Below are 24,334 nucleotides of genomic sequence, written 5' to 3'. Positions count from 1 at the left end.
AAGAAAGAAGAGGAGGAGGAGGAGGAAGAAAAGACGGAGGTGGATGTTGGACTCTTTTCTGAATATTACTCTAGAGCGCTGAGAAGCCAAAGGAAAGGGAAGAAAACAAGAAATTAAGGAGCTGAATAGAAAACTTCAAAGGGCACCTCAGGAAGACAAAGTAAAGTATTATAATGACATATGCAAAGAGCTGGAGACTGAAAATCAAAAGGGATGAACTTGCTCATCATATCTTAAACTGAAGGAACTAAAGAACAAATTTAAGCCTCGAGTTGCCATACTTAAGGATGCTGTGGGCAGCATGTTGAATGGTCAAGGAGGCATCAAAAGAGGATGGAAGGAGTACATAGAGCCACTGTACCAAAAAGAATTGGCTGACACAGAGGAATTTAATGAAACAGCATAAGATCAAGAGGCAATGGTGATGAAGGAGGATGTTGAAGCTGCTCTGAAAGAACTGGCAAAAAACAAGGTGCCAGGAAATGATGGAATACCATCTGACGCTTTCAACAAACAGATGCAGACCTGGAAATGCTCACCAGGGTGTCCCAAGAAATCTGGAGGAAAAGTACCTGGACAAATGACTGGAAGCATCCATATTTATTCCCATTCCAAAATGATGTGATCCAACAGAGTGTGGAAATTATCAAACAATATCACTACTGTCACTTGCAAGCATGATCCTGTTGAGGATTTTATCCACAAACGACTGGAACAGTACATCAACTGCCAGATGTGCAAGCAGGGTTTAAAAGAGGCCAGGGCACGAGGGACATTATAGCTAATGTTCGATGGATCTTAGCTGAAAGCAGAGAGTACCAGAGGAATGTCTCTCTGTGTCTCATTGACTATGAAAAGGCATCTGACACTGTGGATCACAGCAACTTGTGGCTGACCTTGAGAAGAATGGAGATCCCAGATCACTTGGTTGTGGATTTGACACAGTGACCACAACAATGGGCTTAATCACGGCACAGACACTGCGTATGGCAAAGGTGTGGGCAAGATTTCAATAAACTGTCCATCAGGTCACTAACAGAATCAACTTGAGGACACTAAACAATAACAACAACAAAAATGATGCATTTTTACAGGAGGCCCTTAGTGACACAATGGTTAAACACGCAACTCTTAGCTGGAAGGCTGGTGGTTTGAACCCATTGGGGGCATCTTGGAAGACAGGCTGAGTCTTCTGAAAGGCCACAGCTTTGAAGACAGCGTGTAGCAAGTCCTACTCTGCAGATGTGGGCCTGCTGAGTCTGAATTGACTCCACAGCAACTAACAGCAAAGAGTTCACCTTCCTATGATATTTAATCCAACAGGTATCTGAGTACCTATAATATCCCATGGTGCATTCTCAGCTTAATCTCTGAGGGCTGTGTTTCTTGCAGAGGAAGCAAAGATGAGCTGGTGTGAACAACTCCACAACTGGCCAAGTGTGGATGTTATAACATTTTGTTGTTATTAGGAGCTGTTGATTCATAGACAACTCATAGCGACCATGTGAACAAAAGACCTGAACACTTGTATAACTTTCATCCTTTCTCAATGTTCATAGTTTCCGGAGGCAAGCTATTTCAGAAGTGGATACCACTCCTGCTTCCAAGCTTGTTTTAATCGGTGAGTGCCACCAAACACTGTCCGTCATGGGTAACCATTAGTGCATTTGACACATCAGTGTCACAGTGTTCAGCTTCACAGCAACCACGAGTTACTTTTATACAGCAAATGGACAGACCAGTGCTGTATCCCTTAGATGAACATTTGACCAAAAACAATTAAGACCAGGCCTCAGGGCCGCAGATTAAAACCACCCACCTTTGGCTTGGTAGCATCACTTTTTGTCTACTAGGCCAACTGAGCTAGGTTCCTTAAAAGTGTTCTGGAGGATTTGAACTTGAAGTTCCAATGGAAGGACTTGTGGGTGTGACTTAGAGAAGAGCCAGGATTCAACAAGGCCTAAGAGCTTGCTCAGCGGTAGGCCACACGCCCCCTCTCTTCAGGGCAGGGCTGGACTGCAGGAATGGAGACAGATCCTGGCTTTAGCATTATTTATCATGATTGTTGTGTAGTGTGGAGTCAGAACCAACTCCTAGTTGACCCAGCAGCAGGTTTTGAGAGGCGATAAATCACATGGGAGGAGAATGTCCATCTTTCTCCCGAGGAGCAGCTGGTGGATTCGAACCAAACAGCTTTGGGTTGTGGGAGCTAGTCCCTAAGTCACCGGAGCATTCATTAGCGCCATCACTGCTGCACAACCAGGCTTGACATTGCTACAACTGGGAAACTGAGCATACACCTTGGGAAGAAACTGAGCATACACCTTGGGAATATCCTGAGAGCGCAGATGGCTAATGCTTTGGGCTGCTACTGGAAAGGGTGGAAGTTCAGGCCTACCCAGAGATACTTCAGAAGTAAGCATTTATTTTCCTAGGGATCTACGTTCAAAAGGTGACAAACATTAAAAAACCCAGTGGAGCTCTGCTCGGCTGTGACACATGGGTTGTTATGCGTTTTCGGGTCAGCTTGACAGAAGCTGGTGTGATTCTTGGTGTCCTTGCCTGACAGAGATTAGCCTGAGTTGAGTTACACAGCTCCTGGAGGGTCAGCTCAAGGCATGGAGCAAACAGCTGTGCTTGATAACCATCCCACCATCCCTGCTTCCCTCCTCCTATTCCCGCCACCTGCATTGCTTTCTGGGAAACTCTGGCTACACATTTGCTGCACTGGCAGTCACCACCAGAGAGCTGACAGAATGAAACACAACCAGAGAGATGAGTCACTGGGCCACACAGACTGAAGGCCAAGCTGGGAGCAGGTTTCACTGCCTCCGCTTTGCTCACATCTGTCACTGGACAGTGGACACAAAAGGGGACCCATGAGTCATCTTACCTGGGGGTCCTGGAGGACCTGGCAGCCCGGGAGGGCCTGGGTAACCAGGACAGCCCTTTGACCCAGGGGGCCCCACGACATTCTCTCCTGGTGGTCCTCGCTCTCCTTTGCTTCCTTTCACACCCGGTGGTCCAGGGCCTCCTCTCAGGCCAGGGTGAGAAGCCCCTTAGAGAAAAGAAACATGTATCACATCTTCATTTCCCCCCAATTAATGTATATTTTACTTTTTCATTACCAAAAAAGTGGTGTAAGGAAACCATACTCACCACCCAAGCAGATATGTGCACACCCATGTTTATCATGGCTTTGTTCACAGTAGCAAAGAGTTGAAAACAACCTACATGCCCATCAACAAATGAATGGATAGAGAGGCTGTGGTATATTCACACAATGGAATACTATGCTGCATTGAAAAACAAGGAACTCATGCAATATTATGCAAAATGGATGATCCTGGAGGACATTATGCTGAGTGAAATATCTCAGTCACAAAAGGACAAATATTGCAAAGGGCCACTGTTGTAAAATGGGACTGATATCGGGGTTGAGGGAAGACAGAAAACGAGGGGAGGAATGATGCATCTGCATTGAAACAGACGAGGGCGAGAACTGTTTTAAAGGGATATATGAATGGGTATTCTTGTCATGACAGAAGTCCAGAGTGAAGGCTGCATAGTGGTGTGGACTTGGGGGACAGGATTGCATAACAACAAAATAGTTTGTCTGTTACTTTTCAAATAAAAGAGTGAGTTGGGGAGGAGGGGGTGGGCAGGGAGAAAAGTGCAACAATGAATGGCTGGAAACACTAAGTCTCTGTAAACTCATTAAAATTAAGAAGAAAAAAAGTGGTGTATGTATATTTATGAAAGTTGTACAAGTTACTTTATATAATAAAGTACACAAGATGAAAACAGCCCATATTTGCTTCCTTTATCCACGGCCTTGATGGTACAGGAAGGCTCAGAATGTGCTATTCCCACCAGATCACCTAAACTGTTACTAAAATAGAATCTGGTGTGCCCTGAGGCCTCTGTTTAAAAATATTAAGGAGAAATTCTTGAATGCATGCCATTATGTAATTATTTTTTTCTTTAATAGATGAATGTTTCTCTCAGTGCTGCATCCAAGAAAGATAAAGCCAAGCAGAAACAGGACTTTATCCCCATGAATTAGGTGTGCAAGGAGGTGATGGAGAGAAAGGTTTCTCCTGGGAAAGTGTCACAAACTCGTTCGCTGCCTTAGCGGAGAGGGACAGGAGGATGAGAAAGGAGACATCACTCTTGGAAACAACTTTAAGTGAGATTGTTTGGATGCCCCTTGAAATGACAATATGGCTCTTTTGCCATTGTGTGTGTGTGTGTGTTGTTTTGTAGTTTAGAGTTCTAGGTGGAGGATGAACAGAGAAGAAAATGTGCAACGATGAATGAATGAATGGAAAACCAAGTTCTTTATAAACTTTCATTAAAATCTTAAAACAAAAAGAAAAAGAATATTTTAGGGTTCTGGCCAAAGATTAGAGAAAATTCCAATTGTTAACAGCATATACAAGTATATGTAAAGTTTATCTAGTCATCAATCTCTTGTTTGGCATGGGATTATAATAAACATACAGTGCTGTTATCTGCCTAATACTTGTTACTCTCATGTGCCATCAACTTGCCTTCGACTCAGAGCGACCCTAAGTACAACAGCCCTGAACCCTGCTTTATCCTGAGTCAACCTTATTGGCGCTGACATCCCCACCCCCATTACCCCAGTCACTCCATCTCACTGAGGGGCTTCCTCTCTTGTACTGTCCCTCCATCCTCCCAAGCATAATGTCCCTCTCCAAGGACTGGTCTCTCCTTATAACATGCCCAAAGAATGTCAGACAGAACTTCAGAATCCTTGCCTCCAAGGATCTGACCCTCTCCAGGCTGAACCTGGATGTTCTCCTAACAGTCCATGGTACATTCAATACTCTTCTCCAGCACCACAGCTCAAAGGCGTCAATTCTCCTTCTATCCTCCCTAGTCACTGTCCAGCTCTCTAATGCATAGCAAGTAATTACAAAGACCATGACCTGGATCGGCATACCTTACTCTGCAGACTAACAGTAGCTTGCCTCAAAATCATAAAACAGCTGTGAAGATGTAAAATCATACAGAGAAAAACCCAGTGAGCACTACAGAATTCGCTACTCTGCCTAATCAAATGCTTGTCTTTTCTTTTTGGTTTTAAATGTTCTTTCCTTTTAAAATAAGACCCTTGACAGTTACAGCCGAGGCCGCTGGGATCCCCATCCCTGAGGCTTGTTCATCCCTATCTCGCTCAAGAAGTAACTGCTCCAAGGACTTTCTCTCTTTTTTTTACGTTGTGGTTTGAGTGAAAGTTTACAACGCTGATTGGTTTTTTATTTACACAGACACATTTTGTTTATAACATCACTGTCAACCTCCACACTGTAATCATTTCCCACCTCCTCCCTGTAATTCTCACTTTCTCGTATTAATCCTCCTATCCTAACCCTTCCTGTCTTCGGGACTTCAGACTTGTTCCGATGCTGCTCTTTTGACCATAAAGCAGCCACTATTCTAAGGAGTGAGTGGCACCCTGGTGTGCTTTAAAAACTTATGGGTGCTTTTTACACTTCTAAGATTGATCTATGTTATCTCTAAATAGTATAAAATGAAAACATTTATATAAAAGGTATATATATATGATCTATACATATGTATAGAAAAGGTACATATATCTTTGCAATTACTTGCTATGCATCAGAGAGCTGGACAATGACTGAGGATGACAGAAGAAGAATTGATGCCTTTGAGTTGTAGTGCTGGAGAAGAGTCTTGAATATACCACGGACCACCCAGAGAACTAACAGCTCTGTCTTGGAGAGGGTGAAACCAAGTTTCTCCTTGGAGGCAAAGATTTTGAAGCTCCGTCTCATGTACTGTGGGCACATGGTCAATAGGGGCCAGTCCTTTAGAGAAGGACATCATGCTTGGAAGAGTGGAAGGACAGCACAGGAAAGGAAGACACCAGATGAGATGGATTGACACAGTAACTGGGGCAATGGGGACCTAAGTGTGTCGAGGTCGGTGAGACTGGCTCAGGACGGGGCCGAGTTCAGAGCTACCGTACATAGGATTACTATGAGTTGTAGGCTACTCGAAGGCACGTAAGAGGTGCATTTCTACACACTCTTCCACCACCTCTTTCACTGACAGTTACAAAAATAATTTAGACACTGGATACCATTTTAAATGAGTCAATGGAATATCTCTTATACACGCCTATACAAACTTAATAGAACACAGTGCATTTTCCCTTTAAAAGCATTTCTTAAGAAAATATATCCATACCAGGGCTCCCAGGAAGTCCAGGAGGGCCAATGGGACCTGTGAAGACATAATACTAATAAACTACTTACAAAAGGTAGAACTTCTCACACTCCATTTTTAGAATGCTGTATGAGGTGGTTAAAGAATTCTACTGCTAACCAAAAGATCAGTGGTTCAAACCCACCAGCTGCTCCACAAGAGAAAGACGTAACAATCTGCTTTTATAAAAATATCTAACCTTGGAAACTCTACGGGACACTTTAAATGTCTTACAGGGTTGCGATGAGTTAGAATCCATTTGTTGGTAATGGATTTAATTTTGTTTTTGGATGACAATATAAATATATTTCATATACCATCCCTGGAGGTGTAATGTGTAATATGTAGGGCTGGCAGTCAAAAGGTTAGCAGTTCTAACCCAGCAGGTGCTCAATACACAAAAAGTGGATAGTCTCTTTCCACAAAGATTTACAACCAGGGATACCTGATAGATAGTCACAATGAGTTGTGGGCTTGACTTGGGTGTTCACATTTCATATGCTTGATCCACTCTCATATAATATTGGAAAATTTCCATTCTTTATGAAGACAGACTCAGAAAAAATAATAATCTGAGATTTAAAACTCAGAAGTAAACCATGCTCCATGTAATTTTTTTAATAGAAGAGATATTTTAAAACCCGCTCTGTGTTTGTAGTTTCTGGAGCTGAGATGCAAAAAAGACAAATGAGGGCAGTATCGCCACGAGGCTGCATCTGGCCGTTGGTCTGTCCAGGCTCTTAGACATGAACAGTCCACCATGTTCTAAATCACCGATATACAAGAAGGATTTAAAGTAAGTGTTAAAAGCACCATGGAATTTCTACAAAATATAACAAGAGTTTTATTCAGATTTAAAGATTTGCAAGTGGAGAAGTGACAAAAATGAAAGCTCAGAACAGCATCTGGAAGAGAAGAAAAGCACATGTGATTTATGAGAACTTTGTTCGCAGAGGGGAAAGAGCACAGCACATTTGATGGGCTGACGTTCAACACGCCCTGTAAGACTCACTAATCAAGAATTCTCTTGGCTGGTTCTCAACCTCAGCCACAACAGCCTGTGTCCAGAGTGGGCCACCTACGAAGGTTGTTGTTGTTAAGTGTCATCCAAGGAATGCTGTAGAACAAGCTATTTTGGTCAAAACTGTGGTCGTGGACCACTTATGCTAAAAAGCAGAAGCCAGGGCCTGTGATAAAATGAAATCTGACTCATCTCTCCTTCAACCATTTCTGTGTGTTTTTTTTTTTCATAAATGTTAACAGACTTTAGGGAGTATTGTTGGAAGAAAGATGGGGTCATATGTAAAGAATTACAACCTTGGAAATGCTATGGGACAATACTACCCTGTCCCACAGGGTCACTATGAACCAGAATGGACTCAATGGCAACACGACAGATATGGCATATTTCCAAACATACCATGGACTGCCAAGAGAACAAACAGGTCTGCCTTGGAGAGGGTGAAACCAGGTTGCTCTTTGGAGGCAAAGGTTTTGAAACTCCATCTCACACGCTTTGGGCACGTGGCCAGGAGGGACTAGTCTTTGGAAGGACATCAAGCTTGAACGGGCAGAGGGTCAACGCAGGAGAGGAAGACCCTGGATGGACTGACACAGTGACTGCGGCCATGGGGTCAGGTTTGTCAGAGACAGTTAAGGTAGTTCAAGATAGAGCTGGGTTCAGAGCCATTGTTCAGAGGGTCGTTAGGTGTCTAGTTAACGTGATGGCACCTAACAATGTGGGTCCTAATTTAAATACATGGAATTTAATGTAATTAATTAAAATAAATGGATTTTTTCTTAAGTAAAAATCTCATTTGAAATCTTATTTATGTCAATAATTAAGATCTATTGATTTTAAAAGGACCTAAACAAATGGTCACAATCCTGGCATCACATTAGAATAATCCAGAGAATTTAAAAATCTCCCAGCACCCAGGACTCTCTTTGAGGTCAGTTAAATGAGGTCTCAGGGGCTGGGCCTTGCCACAGTAAAGTTCTTGGGGATTCTAGTGGGTAAGCAGAGATAAGAACAAATGCTTATTGAAAAACAAGGAACTCATGAAATATTATTCAAAATGGGTGACCCTGGAGGATATTATGCTGACTGAAATATCTCAGTCACAAAAGGATAAATACTGTATAGTGCCACTGTTGTACAATGGGACTAACATAGGGGTTGAGGGGGAGATTGAGAAAGATGGGATAAATTAGGTATACTGCATTGAAACAGATGAGAGAGAGAAATGTTTAAAAGGTATATATGATTAGGCATTATTGTCATGACAGGAGTCCAGAATGAAGGCTGCACAGTGGAGTGGACTTGTGGGGAGGGATTGTATCACAATGAAAGAATTTTTCTTTTTGTTTTCAAAGAGAAGAACGAACTGGAAGGGAGGGGTGGGCAGGGAGAAAAGTGCAACAATGAATGAATGGAAATCCAAAATCCCTGTAAATTTTCATTAAAATTAATAATAATAAAAAAGAGTAACAACGTAAAAAAAAATAAAAAGAACAACTGCTTGAAACTTTATGCTCCCTTACACGAAGATCAGTGATAGCACTGTGGCAACTATGAAAATGGACCTCTTTACAGCAAACGGCAATGGGCTGAGCTGAGCTGATGTCACAGAGGAAAACGAACCACTGCCGGAGGAGATTCTGATTCACAGCAATGCTCCACCGGGTTTCTGAGGCGGGGAAGCTTACAGGAGGAGACAGCCTCATCTTGTTTCCTTGAGCCAGCTCCTGGGTTTAAACTACTGACCTTTTGTTTAGCCGCAATACCCCAGGGACGGACGGGGTGTGTCATTGTTTAGAAAGCAGTGAGTGTCAGATTACAGTAGTAGACAATTTGCCAATGATTGATGGTATTAGTTGTACAACATAATTAGTATAATTATATGAAATTGTACACATGGAAAACAAGGAATTGACAGAAGTTTTACATATTCTTTTAACACTATTTTTTTTTAAATACTCCTTAAATTGCTTTAGATCTATAATCACATGCTGTACCATGTGATCATAACAACGAGTAAATGCTTTGAGAAGTGTATTCTCACCCTGCGGGCCTTGAGCTCCCTTGCGCCCCGGTGGGCCGGGCCTTCCTTCATCCCCCTTTTCCACATGCACATCGTAATATTCTGTCTTAAAGAAGAAAGACAAGGATAAAGACTCAGGCTCACCACTGACGGAGAGTTCACTAAATGCAACAATTTCTTAACACTTAAGTCTTGCTTTGGACTCAAAAAATACTATTTTAATACTTTCCTGAATTCATAGTTTTATTTATTAGCAAGAATCTAAATTTATAAATAAAATTTACCTTTCTGGTATAATAATATCAACGGATAGGTAATGGATTAAATGTTTAATGAATTTTTAAATTACAAATATATTTTATAAAATAGTCCCATATATATGTCCTGCATTTTTATGCAATGTGAGCTTTTGCAAACTTTACAACTCTCCTGAAGACTAACTTCAATGTATCCTAAGTGTCTATATACTGGTCCAATAAACATCATGATGATTGGGTGAAAGATGGAAGTTGTTAAGGATTTTATCTTCCTTGGGTTCACGATCAACCTCCATGGCAACCACAGTCAAGAAATACCCAACACGTTGGGCAAAGCTGCTGACGAGGGGCTCTTTAAAGTGCTAAAGGGCCAGGAGGTCAGTTTAAAGACTAAGTTGGGCCCAATCCAAGCCATAATAGTTTCTGTTGCTTAATATATTTGTGGAAGTTGGACAATGAGTAACGCAGACCTATGAACTGATGTATTTGAGCTACGGTTTTGGCAAAAACATATGGAATATCCCCTAGATTACCAAAAGAAGGACCTATCTTGGAAGAAGTACTGTCAGGGTGTTCCTTGGAAACAAGAAGAGTGAGACTTCATGTCATATCCTTTGGACATGTTCTCTGGAGGGGCCAGTTCTGTGAAAACCCTACCCTGCTTGGTTAAAGGGGTTAAAGAAAGAGAAGACTGAGGGATTGACACAACAATGGGCTTCAGCTGCAACCGTGGGCTTAGGCATAGCAGAGATGGTGAGGCTGGGCCATGCTCCACCTGTGTACACAGGGTCACTGTAAGTTGTAATCAACTTAATGACACCCAACAACAACAACAGGCAGAAGGAATGACTCTACTTTGTTTTCTATTCTACCTTTCTTTTTAAATATACTGGTCCTGTCTTATCAATTGCAATATATAGTTGGGCCCTACATGTAAATAAATACTGGTATATGTTGCTTCCCGAAAGGTCAAGACATCATCAATTTGCAAGAACTGGTGACTCTTGTATGTGGCATGCCTGGGAGGGGGACAGATGGCTGACTGCTCGCCCCCTAAGCCAGCAGAACTTCTCTGAAGTTAGAAACGGCAAACAGGCACATAGAATTGGGCCCAAGAAAACACCCAGGGAGGCAGGGATGCTAAGCATTCTTGAGAAGTGCAACTAGCAAGCAGACGCCTCTTAGAGTTCAGCACGTGTCTTGACAGGAAAAAGATAGAATTAGAAAAGGATTTTAGCGACCCTTTTGCTTTGTTTTCTCATGTGCCACACGGAGCCAAGTATTCTGTTGATTTGTTTAAAAACAAGAAGAGCCATGTCATGAATTAAAATGCATACAAATAACAGAAAGATTCTCAATGGTATGAGTACAGGATGCCACCCCAAAGTGTGCCTGCTGAATTTTAGTCATTGAGCTAGGGACTTCTAGAAAATATACTGTTTAATTTTCGAAGTGACCCCATTCGCGTGTCTTGGGATGACCAGCATTAGAGTCACTTGCTCTTTATGTAGAGATGCAGCTTTCAAATGCTTTTACTAGTTCTTAAGTGAACTGACTTGTTCTGGAGGCCCTGAGGGCTGCACTTTTGCAAGGACCTCTCTCCTCCAGCGTGAATATTCCACTCTGCCCCACATGCACAATCACTTCGAGTCTCTTTTGAGCAGCAAATATACAAGTGGCAGGATTCAGTGCCTGGGTCCGTTTCCTCCTCCCCTTAACTTTTGGAGCTACAGAATACAGAACGTGGCCAGCCTAGCCATTAAATGCAGGTCCACCTCTGGGGTGGAGCTTGGCTAGGCATGATGTTTTTTCTGGTCCTTCCTTGGGCCTTTGGCTGAGCAGGTGTGGTCATAACCTAGCCAGGGAAGAGGTCAAGGAGCTGGCCCCCTCCTTCTTTGAGGGTAGGGTGTTGGATCTTCTTGGGACAGGTGTGATTAGACAAAGGATAGGCAACACTGATGCATTTTAGGAAACAAATAGGAAATATAAACAGACAAATAATCACAATAGTTATTCTTATCCTGGCTTATTTAAAAATAATGCATTAAATATAATATTTTAACAATAATGTAAACAGTATTTAATGTATTCAGTACAACAGTTAATGAGAGACACTGCTCTAACATTTCCTTGATACTTTGAAGGATTTGATTGAACATGATATTGATATTGAATAGACTTACTGGACCACGGAATCCTGGAGGGCCCACATCCCCTTTCCACCCCTGTGATAAGAGATACAACTTATGAGTACATTCCTGCACTATATTATGCTTTTAGTGAATCTCAAAGCAAATACACAAATGGACAATAAAACAGTGCTTAAATTCATATGAGTTAGAAGTCATGCACAAAACCAAGTGAAAGGAAATTGGAAAGTAATGTCTTTTTCTGGAAGGTCAGGTATCCTATCTAAGGGGTCTTGAAAAGTAGTTGTTCCCTAGTCATTCTCCGAATGTCTTCCATGCTCCAGCATCAATGGATGATGGAAATACACACTCCTGTGTTCTCACCCAGACCAGAGACCCAGGAGAACCAGGCAGTTCTCACCGCCACCACCCTCTTCCTCCTGCCTCAAAGAGAGAATCTCATTATTCAAGCGGTTGGGAATGATGCAATTTTAAGAGAAATTTTAATCTGCATCTATACCGACCTAGTTGAAAAGTATTTGAAAATGTGAGAACTGTGTTATCAGAAACAAAAGCACTGGATTATAATTTACAATGAACTGATGTCATCTTTTTAGTGCATCATGACTTAGGCTGAAAGTCACTGGGCCCTGTCTACACTTGACCTCTAACCTCCAGAAATATCCTATTGCTCACATCCCTTCTGGAGGCAGAGCTGAATATCAGTGGACCTAAAGCTTTCACCTGCAATTGCACGGAACAAGTTTTAATAGTTTTCCCCTAAGGCCTTTCTTCAAATGTTTCATTTGGATGGTAAATGTTAAATTCGTCTCTTGTCTTCTTAATAAATATTCTAAGACACTGTAATAAAGTCCATGCGTACAGTTCTTGGTGTCTCATTCCACTGTATGGGAAATGGTAAGAGAAGGTAAAATTCAACCACTTTAAGAAGCCAGCATCCGAAGACGACAGTGAGGAGGTTACCTTTAAGCCGTATTCTCCAGTTAACCCAGGGAAGCCTCTGTCACCCTTGGCTCCCTATGGAAGAGAATAAAGTAGAATAGACTGAACATTCCTGCTGCTTCTGTAGGAAACAAGAACACTGAGATTCATTTTTTTTTATCAGAAGGGCGTGTCTGTGTGACTTCTGTCTACCAAGATGGTGGAAAACTATGAATCTCAAATGTCATTTCTAAATTAAAGGTTTTTGCTAGATGTTAACTACTTGGACAAAACAATCAAATTGGTTACTGTCTAGGTGATTTCCACTCATAATGACCCACCCGAATCAGATTAGAACTGTGTTCCATGTGGCTTTCAATGTCCACTTTTTGGAAGTACATTGCCAGATGTTTCTTCTAAGGTACATCTAGATAGACTTGAACCGACAACCTTTTTGCTTAGCAGCGGGACATGTTACCCTTTGCACCCAAGCCCAAACCCACTGTGGTGGCATCAATTCCAATCCACAGAGACTCTATAGGATTTCTTGCTGTTGTTGTTGTGTGCCGGTGGTTGGAGCCAAGCCATCGCTGACTCTCTAGCTGATTTTCAGAGGCAGTTTATCCCATGGAAGGAGACGGCCTGTCCTTCTCCTGCAGAGTGGCTGGTGGATTCAACTGTGTGCCTTGGAGATGACAGCACAGCTTCTTACCACTAGGCCACCAGAGCGCCCTATCCTAGCTCCTAAGGTTTCTAGGGCAGGAAACTTGACTGAAGCAGACAAGCACACCCTCCTACGTGGAGCAGAAAGGTCTTTCTACCATGGATCAACCGGTGAGTCCCAACCACTGACCTTTCAGTTAACAGCTAAGTGCTCTAACCACTGGGCCATCAGACCTTTTACAGCTACCTTGTGGCTCCCAGAAGTCCTTTATAGAGCAGTCCCAGCATTTTCACTACACTGATGGTTGACAGGCCAAATCATTTCTTTACCTGAGTGCCAGGAAAGCCGGGGGCACCATCTTTTCCAGGCTTACCCTGAAATTTAAAGAAAAAAGTAAATATCTAACTGTGGACTACTACTGCTCATGTCATGCAGACCATTCTGCTCCACGGGGATCCTGAAGGACATAGAGAACCGTCCCACACGGTGTCTAGCGCTGTAAATCTTTATGAAAGCAGATTCCCTCAATCTTTCTCCATGAAGCAGCTTATGGACTCAAACCATCAACCATTTAGTTAGCAGCTGACTGTCTTAACCACAGTGACAACTCTCAAAAAATGCTCACGCTCATTTCTGTGAGTCAGAGCCAAATCAGAGCTGATCCTACGGTGGGTTTTCGAAGGCTCTAGATCACAGGGCAGGCAACTGCCTGTCCTTCTCCCGCAAAGCCGCCGGGAGATTTGAACCAGTTGCCTTTAGGTTAGGACAATTCCTTACAGACTAGGCCACAGTGGCGTCATCAGGGCTATAATTTATAATCAAGAGTAGCTTTAATTAACATGGAAAATGTCAAGGATATAATCATCTCCTGTTGACATCAGGCAGAAGAATTGAGTGAGATTGCCCACCCATTTTCTAGAATTAAAAGCTTCATAGTAAAGGCAGGAGGCAGTTTGATGGGAATTGAGGAATAATCCAGGGACAAAAGAGAAAAGAATGAAGAGCTAAGATTTCATCCTTCTGACCATTCTAAGCCTAGAAGAAAAATCAAAGAAGCATTGTGCTAAGAATTGAATAAGAAAACCCAGAAAGAGGAAGGGGCTCATAGTCAGTTTACTTTAAATAGTGGAAATTCTTCAAACCCTGATATCTATCTATCTATCTATCTATCTATCTATCTATCTATCTATCTATCTATCTATTGTTATTGTTGTTGATTGTATTCAAGTCAAGCACGACTCATAGTGATCCTATGAACAAAATGCCTGAAGCCTCTCTACAACTATTGACATTTATCAGAGTTCATAGAGTTTCCAGAGACACGATAGTTAGGAAGGGCTGCCACTCCAGCTTCTAGTATATATATATTGGAATATATATATATATATATATACACACACACACACACACACAAACTACATTGTACTCCTCAAATGGAGATGGAGTTTGCTAACTCCTGTCGTATTTACCCTCCTTAACAGAATTAAAAATCTTGCTGATTGACTATTCACTTAAGCAAAAAAATCATAAACTTATCTCAATATATCATTTTTGGGGTTTTTTAACAATAGTCTTCCCCAGTGGAGGTGCCTGGATTGGGTACCCCTGTTGTGTCTTCTATCTTCCCAGCATGCCTTGCTGTCCACTGCTGGTCCCCCCAGGTCTCTCTTCCTGTGGGAACTGCCTCTCCCTCAAGCCTTGTCATTCTGAGGGGGCTGTCAATCACAGTAGCCCCCAGCCCAACCAGCCTGGTCAAACATAGGACCTTTTTTTCCCCTTCCTGGTCATAGGAATTTTTCTGAGTCATACATATGACCCAAGTAAGGCCAATTAGACAGATTCTTCAGGATTTTATACAGTAACATCTACAAATCTGTGTAGGGCAGAAACCTACTAGAGAGTGTAAACATTTTCCATTCAAAAGAGCAGCAGACAAGTGGTAAGAAGGCACTCTGTCAAAAAGGCAGAAACCTGGTAGACTCAGGAAAACAAGGCGGTTCTGAGTTCTGGTTCTCACAGGCCTCACAGTACATGAACACAGAGAAGAAAACACTGTCTCCTCTGCTACTGTTCATCTGAAGATTTTGCTGTTACAGCCTCGTCCCTTCCTCTCTGCGGGTAGAAGAAGGCCAACCAAGGAGAGAACAGACACAGCAGGAGACGTGGAAAGGGAGAGTGGTTCTCTACTCTCAGGCTCTGAGGCCCTATAGCTCATCTCAGCCCCGGACTGTTTCAGAGACGTAAGCACAGACCTTCTTTCCAGTCTTTTCCTTCTTTCTTTTAACCTTCACAGTGAAGCTACTTTAAGTTGGACTCTTGACTTAACACAGGCTGCACGAGACACTGAATTCCCAAATTTACCTGCCGGCCAGGGTCTCCAGGAGGGCCTTTTTCAGATCCATAGGATTCTCCAGGTGGTCCCTACGTTAAATACAATGATGCCAAGTCTTAGGGTTTGTTTGGTGTTTTTTTTAATTTTTTAAAATTAATTTTAATGAAAGTTTACAGAGACTTTGGATTTCCATTCATTCATTGTTGCACTTTTCTCCCTGCCTAACGCTCCCCCTCCCCACCAGTTTGCTCTTCTCTTTCAAAAGTAAAAGAAAAATTCTTTCATTGTTATACAATTCCTCCTCACAAGTCCACTCCACTATGCAGCCTTCATTCTGGACTCCTGTCATGACTATGATGTCAAGTTTTATGAACTCTTGTTTTGCTTCTCACATAAATTTTACCAAAACTTCTTCCTTCTCCACCCATGTTTATTGTGGCTTTGTTCACAGTAGCAAGGAGTTGGAAATAACTTAAGTGCCCATCAACAAGTGAATGGATAGAGAAGCTGTGGTATATCGACACAAAGGAATACTATGCTGCATTGAAAAACAAGCAACTCATGCAATATTATTCAAAATGGGTGACTCTGGAGGACATTATGCTGAGTGAAGTATCTCGGTCACAAAAGGACAAATACTGCATGTTGCCACTGTTGTAAAACAGGACTGACATTGGGGTTGGGGGAGGACTGAGAAAGATGGGTTCAATAATATATGCTGCATTGAAACAGATGTGGGAGAAAACTGTTTAAAAGGGATATGTGATTAGGTATTTTTGTCATGACAGGAGTCCAGAGTGAAGGCTACATGGTGGAGTGGACCTGGGGGGAGGGTTTGTAAAACAATGTAAGAATTTTTGTTTTACTTTTACAAGAGGGTAGTGTACTAGGGGAGAGGATTGGGAGGGGAGAAAAGTGCAACAATGAATGAATGGAAATCCAATAAAAAAAGGGGAAAAAAAACAACCAAAAATACTTCTAGCTTCTCATTATTCTTCCCTGTTTTAAAATATTTAGGTGGCTATTCAGCCAAGGGATAAATTTTATGAACGAGTATTTGTGTAGCGTCACACACCTGGGCTAATAGGAAAGATGGATAAAACAGGCTGACCATAGAGCAGTGCAGAGATTTTAGGCTAGACATGGCCATTCCATATTTCTAGAATATTCATGATCTTCGTGGGCAGATATTCAAATGTTTTAAATAATTTTAAGATTAGAGAGTGGAACACCAACCAAATGATGAGATGACCTAGGCTCTTGTTTATGTGTTGAGGGAAAGATGGGTTGTATAGGACCCACCTGTGGTCCCGGGGGCCCGGCTTCACCTGCTGCTCCTTTCTCTCCTTTCTCTCCCTTCAGAGCCTGCCAAAACAAAGCAAGGTTGTCACAAACGCGTGAGTCAAATTTACAACCCACCATCACGCTGGGCAGATGGAATCTCCCCCTCTTTCGTTTTTGATAAATGATAAAGGTAAGTCAGTGATCAGAGGAGAAATTGTTCTTTCTTTAATAACACAAACAGAAAGCTGCTGGTTACTCACAGGGGGGAAACACATTTTAATATGTGTAACAAGCACTGCTCACGCAGGATTTTAGATAAAAAATAAAGTGAGGCAAGATGTTAGGGGTGATTTTAACTGTATTGCCATTGGTGGTAGTGGTTGTTATGTGCCATTGAGTCTCTTGCAACTCATACAAAAGCCCTGAAACCTGCTCTATCCTGTGCCAAATTTACTGTCTCTGACACACCTACCCTCATTACCCGGTCACTGAATCAATTAAAAGATTTCAAACTGAAAAAAAAAAAAAAGATTTCAAACTGCATTCATTCTTCTGTATCTAAGTAATGAAAAGTAGGCAAAATAATGGAGATTGATATTTCCTTAAGTCTACTCTGTGCAATCCTGCTGTCAGCTTCAGCTGATGCCATGTCTCTAACTCTATATGGTTTAGTGACTTCAAGGAGTATCAGGTGGCCACCCACCAACAAAAATCACAAGTTGGCTTAAAAAATATCATCACTTAGGGTGATAAAAATGTTCTAAAACCATCTGTTAGGACAGTTGTGCAACTCAGTAAACATCCAATGAGTGTTTACATTGTACATTTTCAATGAATGAACTCTATGATATGTGAATTATATCCCAAAAGAAACGTCAAAATAAATTATAAGTAAAACTGGTGAATAAGTGTGGTACAATGAACTGATGTGGCCCTTCTATTCAAGCCTCTCATTTTGTGATGAAGTATTTATTGTATGAAGGAGACAGGATTAGCGTGGGACATAAGCCCTACCCCACTGTTGTTGTTGGTAGGTACAAGCATGGCCCATAGTGACCCTTTGGACAACAGATCTGAACCCTGTCCTATCCTGTGCCATCCTCACAATCCCCAACACCCTCAAGCTGTCATTATGTCAATCCAACTAGTTGAGGGTCTTCCTCTCCTTCACTGTCCCTTCACCTTTCCAAGCATGAAATGCCTCTTGAAGGAATAACCTCTCCGAGCAGCATGCCCAAAATATGGGAGATGAAGCTTTATCATTTTTGCCTCCAAGGAGCACTTTGGCTACACGTTCCACAGTACGTATCTCTTTTTCTTTTGGCAGTCCATGGGATATTCGGCGCTCTTCTTTGATACCATAGTATTGAAGTAAGATATCAGTTCTTGTGTCATCCTTAGTCACTGTCCATCTCTTAGATGCATAGCAAGTGATTGAAATGACCACGATTTGAAGCAAGTGCACCTTACTCCTCAAACTGATAACATTGCTCCTCAGTAATTTGGAGAAGTCCCTGACTGCAGACATTCTCAGGGTAATACATCTTCTATCTCCTGACTGCTAAGTGGAGGCCTAAATAAGATCATTTGTTATGCAAAGGCATCTGACTGTGTGGATCACAACAAACTGTGGCTAGCCTTGAAAAGAATGGGAATCCCAGAACACCTGATTGTGCTCATGGGAAACCTATTCTTGGACCAGGAAGCAGTAATTAGAACAGAACAAGGAAACACTGCATGGTTCAAAGTCAGGAAAGAAGTGCATCAGCGATACATCCTGTCTCCATGTCTTTTCAATCTATATTTGGAACAGATTGTTTGGGAGGCTGGACTTTATGAGGTGGAATGTGGCAGTAGGATTTGAGGAAGACTCATCGACAACCTGCATTCTACAGATGACACAGCCTTGCTTGCTGAAACTGAGGAGCAGCTGAAGAATTTCCTGCAGAAGGTGAAGAATTGCAGTTTTCAACATGGATTGAAGCTCAACACCAAGAAGACAAAGATTCCCACCACTGGGCCAATTGGCAGCACCATGAGAATGAGAAAGAGATTGAGATTGTTAACAATTTCAGCTTGCTTGGTTCTACCATCAACACTACTGCACCAGCAGGCAGGAAATCAAGACAAATTGTATTGGGGAAGTCTGCAGTCAGGGCCCTCTCCAGAGTGCTAAAAAACAAGAGTGTCAATCTAGAAACTAAGATGTGGCTGTTTTGGGCCATAGTCTTTATAATTACCTGCTATGCTTCAGAGAGCTGAACTAAGGATGGACAGAAGAATAATCGATGCCTTTGAGTTGTGCTGCTGGAGAAGAGTATTGAAGATATCATGAACCACCAAGAGAACAAACAGGTCTGTCCTAGAGAGGGTTAAACCAAGTTTCTCTTTGGAGGCAAGGATTTTGAAGCTCCATCTCACATACTTTGGTCATGTAACCAGGAGGGACCAGTCCATGGAGAAGGACATAATACCTGGAAGGATGGAGAGATAGGGCAAAGAGGAAGCGAGATGGATTGACACAACAACTAGGATAATGAGGGTAGGGATGTCAGAGACAGTGAGACTGGCTCAAGATAGGACAGGGTTCAGAGCTATTTGTTGCTATGAGTAGTAGGTGACTTGATGGCACCTAACAATAACAACATATAAAGTCATGGACGTTCACTGCTCATGCTCTCCTGAGACCCTCACTCTCCTGGGACACCGTATCCAGTTGCAGGATCCTGGCCCACCACTGAGCAGTCTCTGAAACACTGGCTACATCGCTCACAGTTATGAGAGCCATTTTCTGATGGATTTGAGCTTCTGGGAGACCTTCCAGTGAAACACAGAACCCAAGGGGTGTGGGGAACTGAATGGAGAAGAAAGAGCTGACGCTGGAAGAGTGGAATAGCAAGCAGATCAAACATCTGGGACACTGCTGACTCCCATGACTTAGTAACTAGTCTGCTAAGAATCTTAGCAGAACAGATTGATTGTAAAGACAATAGTATTACTCAATCAAGTGGCTATTATTATTTATTATTTATTATTTATTATTATTTACAATTAATTCTATAGTTATAAATTGAGGGTGATTTGTGTTTCTAGTCAATCTACTCAATTACTGGCCATGCATCCAGGAGCGGAAAAATGACTAAGGATGACAGAAAAAGAATTAATGCCTTCGAGTTGTGGTGCTGGAGAAGAGTACTGAACATACCATGGACCGCCAAGGGAACAAAAAGACTTGTTCTGGAGAGGATGAGACCAATTTGTTCTCTGGAGGCAAAGATTTTGAAACTACATCTCACATATTTTGGGCATGTGGCCAGGAGGGACCAATCCTTAGAGAAAGACACACTTAGAAGGGTTGAGGGTCAGAGCTAGAGGGGAAGACTCAGCATGAGGTGGACTGATACAGTAACTGTGGCAATGGGATCAGTATGTCAGAGGTTGGCTCAGGATAGGGCAAGCCTCAGAGTCATTGAGTCATTGTTCATAGGGTCACTGTGAGTCAAACTTGACTTGGTTTGCATGACAACAAAAGCAAGAGTCAATCTAAAGAGGATATTAGCTCTCTGTCACCTCCCACCTCACTCTCCCTTAAGCACCCTGTATCACCCTAGTGCCTAGCATTGGTGTGTTATATTGTGCATTAACTTTTCGGCGGACACATCCCATTCCGTTCCAAACCCTGGTCCTCACAGCTATCTTAATGCAGGAACAAAAATAAGCAGAAAAGTAAGAACAGGGTCAGAGTGTCCTTGGAGAGGAGTGAGGGTCACAGTGTCCTTGTGGTTACAGTAAAACCCAACCCAATTCATTGCCATTGAGTCAAATGATGTTGATAACAACTTATATGACAGAGCAGAACTGCTCCTAAGTCATTCCCGGGCTTTATATCTGTGGAAGCAGATTGCTGTTCATGTCTCCTGTGAATGGCTGTTGGGTTTGAAATACTGTAAGTTTGGTTAGCAGACAGACACTTAACCATTGCATCACCTACTAAAAAAAGCTCTGTTTGGTTATAACACCCTTCCATCCGTATCATTAGGCCATCATCCTTCAATCAGATCGGAGCCACACACCAATTTTGTTATAAAACACTCATGGGAAACTTTCTCTGCACTAGGGACGATTGGAGTGGACACGGGTATAAGGTGAGCAAAACCAGATGTGGGTTCGGATAGGCTTAGATGTCTCATGGCCACAGCTCTTGCCGAGACAATGACTGGAAGGTGGGAAAGGAATACGACCCTGAGGTTTGGGCTACACAGAGGAGGACTGAGCTGGGCGGGCCTCGAACGGCAGAGCTTTTCACAGAGGGGAAGGACTTTGAAGGACTTCATAAAATCATAGAAGAGTTACCGTTCTGTTGATCGGGGCACTGAGGGTCACAATAACTGCTCCAGGTGGTCCAGGGGGTCCTGTTAATCCTTTCACACCCTAAAGACAAAGCAGCAGGAGTGAAAAACTACACATGAGCATCGTGACCCCGTTCACTAGGTCAACTTTGTCCCTTTAGTTTTCACGCAAGAAGACGGAACAAATCAAAGCTCAGGACACAGCAAACAGTCTGTTTCAAGATGGCTACAAAATAACATGGATGAAATTTAGCATCTCTTGCCTGGAAGAACACCCACTAAACGTATTACTGTCAAATCCATTTCTGTTCATGGCAACCTTCCATCGTGTTTACAAGGGTGTAAGTCTTTGTAGGATGAGACTTCCTATCTTTCTCCCATAGCAAGAAGTAGCTGGTGGATTTGAACTGCCAGCCTTGCACTTATAAACCCAACATATTCCATATAACGCCACCAGGGCTTAAATTACCCGGTCTCCTTTTGGTCCTATCATGTTGTCACCCATGTGGCCCTGGAAGAAAACATGAAGCAAATTACACAATGCATTCATTAAACTGTTGGTATTTTAATTTTGAAGTTAGAATTATAAATGACAGTCATTAGTTCTTAAAGTAGAAGAGCAGCATGTTTATTTTTTTAAAAAGTGGAGATTCAGAAGGACAATAAACTTCAGGGATTTACCTAAAATGATAAGAGACGGCAGACAGAGAAAGAGACTGGCACAGAGGGCTCTCTCATGCAGCTTCCATCTGGTTGACTTGGGTTACTCTTAGTGTTAACTAGGCTAGGCTATGGGGCCGGGCTGTTTGACAAAACGCTAGTGTAGATGCTATTATAAAGCAATGTATGTGATTAAGTTCACTGGCCTAAAACAAAGCAGATTATCTTTAATACTATAGAGGAGTTTTCATCAATCAATTGAAAACAGTGAGAGCAAAGCATCTGCAGACTACAGACATTTTGCCAGAACCCTTATATATGTCATTTTTTTTCACTGTATGACCTATGAATTTTGGACTTTAGCTACTTCCTTGCAGTCAATGATTTTCTTTTCTCTTTCTGAGACATGATTCTACTGACAGTGTATTTGACTTTCTGATGCATGAGGTCGGTTGGTTTTAGGAAGTAGCTCAAGGCAAAAATTCATAGGCTAACACATTTGATAACACGTAGGATTATTGATAATGGGAAACCTATGTGTTCGCAATCCTGAGCATTTCCCACTTTTCTGTATGAGGAACTTCTTATAATTTAGCAAACAATTTTTTTTACCAGGGATCAAGTTACCCACACCCAGAGTCAAAAAGAAACTAGGGGTGGAGGACTGGCAGTCAGAGTCCCATCCCTGCTGGAAGTCCTGTGTGTCAGATGGGTGTCAGGCAGTGCCCACGTGTGGCATCAGAGCCAGGTGGTGTTCCGGCTGATGTGAAATATGAACAGCACTCTACCTTAGGTCCTGGAGGGCCCATGGTTCCAGGAAAGCCCTAGGGAAATCCACAAATTAAACTGAGAGCAGGAGACACACCCAGCCCCAAACACAACTCTGAAAACTTCTTAGCTAAAGTTAACTTGCAATTTACTGAGATTCTAGGCATGATGAGGCCATACTTACAAGGAAGCCTGGAGGGCCGGGGGGACCAATAGGTCCAGGAAAACCGGGAGGGCCTGGCAAACCCTAAAACGAAAACAGAAGTTAGAAGATGTTTCTATTTCTTTTTCACCCAAGAATGGTGTCTGTTATTTGATGGTATTTTTAACAAAATCAGAAAAGCATCACATTTCCTTTCTAAGTCAAACTCAACTCATTGCCATCGAGCTGGAATCAATTCAGAGCAGAGCCTCCCGGGGATTTCTGGGGTTTTTCATCACACAGGAGCAGACAGCCCGTCTTCCACCCACAGAGCTGCTGGTGGATTGCAACTCCCAGAAACGCATGCCTCTGGGTGACCAGTGCACCCCCTAGGGATTGTTCCTTCCTTTTTCAGTTGTTGTTATGTGCTTTGCAGTCAGAGCGAATCACAGCTGACCCATCAGTGCATTTTCAGAGGCTGTAAATCACACACGAGGAGGTTGTCTATCTTTCTCCCACAGAGCAGCTGGTGGATTTGAACTACTGCCTTTGGGCTGGCAGTGTAACTCTTTACTACGAGGCCACTAGAACTCCTTTCCAGGTGAGCAGAGACCAACATCTACATGTAGGATGACTGTTCCCAATCTTATAAGGCTCCAGATGCTTCTCCCCAAACTAGGATGTAGGACAAAAACGTTATGAACAAACATTATGAACTCTGTAAACTTGATTCCATTTGATTAAGTTGTCCCATGACACTGTGTTCCTAAACCTTTAAATGCAGACAACCAATCTCACAATATGGAGAAATGTTTAGTGATGCCTTAAGAATATCCATGGCCTCTGTGTGCTTTATTATGCATGCAGAGGTGGTGGTGATGGTTGTGATGTGCCTTTAGGTCAGAACCAAGCGAGGGCTGACCCTTCATCAGGTTTTCAGAGGTATTAACGCAGAGGAGGACACTGCCCATCTTCCTCCTGCAAAGCAGGTGGTGCATATGAACCATGTGCCTTTGGGGTGGCAGTGTAATTCCTTACCACGAGGCCACCACCGCTCCCCAAGATACATACATGTTTTTGTGTGTGCCACTGAGTTGGAACCGACCCACAGCTGACCCTCCGGTGGGTTTTCAGAGTCAGTTAATCACATGGGAAGAGAATGTCCATCTTCCCCCCCAGGAGCAGCTGGTAGAGGGATTTGAACCATGCGGCTTCAGGATTGCAGTGCAGATTATTACCACTAGGCCTTGCACACTCTCTCTTTGGCTCTCTCCCTCCTGTCTCTCTCCCTTTCTTTCAAAATCCCTCTCTCTCTCTCTATATATATATATACATATATACACATACACACACATATATATAAAAGGTACTATTTTATTACATACATTATACCTACTTTTTATTATATACGATATAGGTACTATTTTTTATGTATATGATATAGGGACTATTTTATTATGTATAAGATATATAGGTACTATCATATATAGGTACTATTATACATG

At 42.4% G+C, this 24,334-nt stretch overlaps 1 protein-coding gene across 1 annotated transcript in view; it reads right to left on the bottom strand.

Annotated features, from left to right (window-relative positions):
• COL4A3 (collagen, type IV, alpha 3 (Goodpasture antigen)) overlaps positions 1-24,334 on the bottom strand; it is a 180,838-nt gene that overhangs the window by 58,139 nt on the left and 98,365 nt on the right. The window contains exons 13-24 of the mRNA XM_006890323.1: positions 22,872-22,934; positions 22,708-22,743; positions 21,729-21,770; positions 21,264-21,341; positions 16,929-16,991; positions 15,656-15,715; positions 13,624-13,668; positions 12,673-12,726; positions 11,743-11,784; positions 9,324-9,408; positions 6,241-6,276; positions 2,894-3,058 (exon numbers count right to left, since the gene is read on the bottom strand). Coding sequence (XP_006890385.1) covers positions 2,894-3,058; positions 6,241-6,276; positions 9,324-9,408; positions 11,743-11,784; positions 12,673-12,726; positions 13,624-13,668; positions 15,656-15,715; positions 16,929-16,991; positions 21,264-21,341; positions 21,729-21,770; positions 22,708-22,743; positions 22,872-22,934 — 769 coding nt within the window. The remainder of the gene's footprint in view (positions 1-2,893; positions 3,059-6,240; positions 6,277-9,323; positions 9,409-11,742; positions 11,785-12,672; positions 12,727-13,623; positions 13,669-15,655; positions 15,716-16,928; positions 16,992-21,263; positions 21,342-21,728; positions 21,771-22,707; positions 22,744-22,871; positions 22,935-24,334) is intronic.

This window comes from Elephantulus edwardii, unplaced genomic scaffold, assembly GCF_000299155.1.
Source record: "Elephantulus edwardii isolate Elephantulus edwardi_28Jun2011 unplaced genomic scaffold, EleEdw1.0 scaffold00087, whole genome shotgun sequence".
In the NCBI taxonomy this organism is placed as follows: Eukaryota; Metazoa; Chordata; class Mammalia; order Macroscelidea; family Macroscelididae; genus Elephantulus; species Elephantulus edwardii.
The sequence above is the reverse complement of the archived record's forward strand: the minus strand, read 5'-3'. Positions and strand labels throughout refer to the sequence as shown.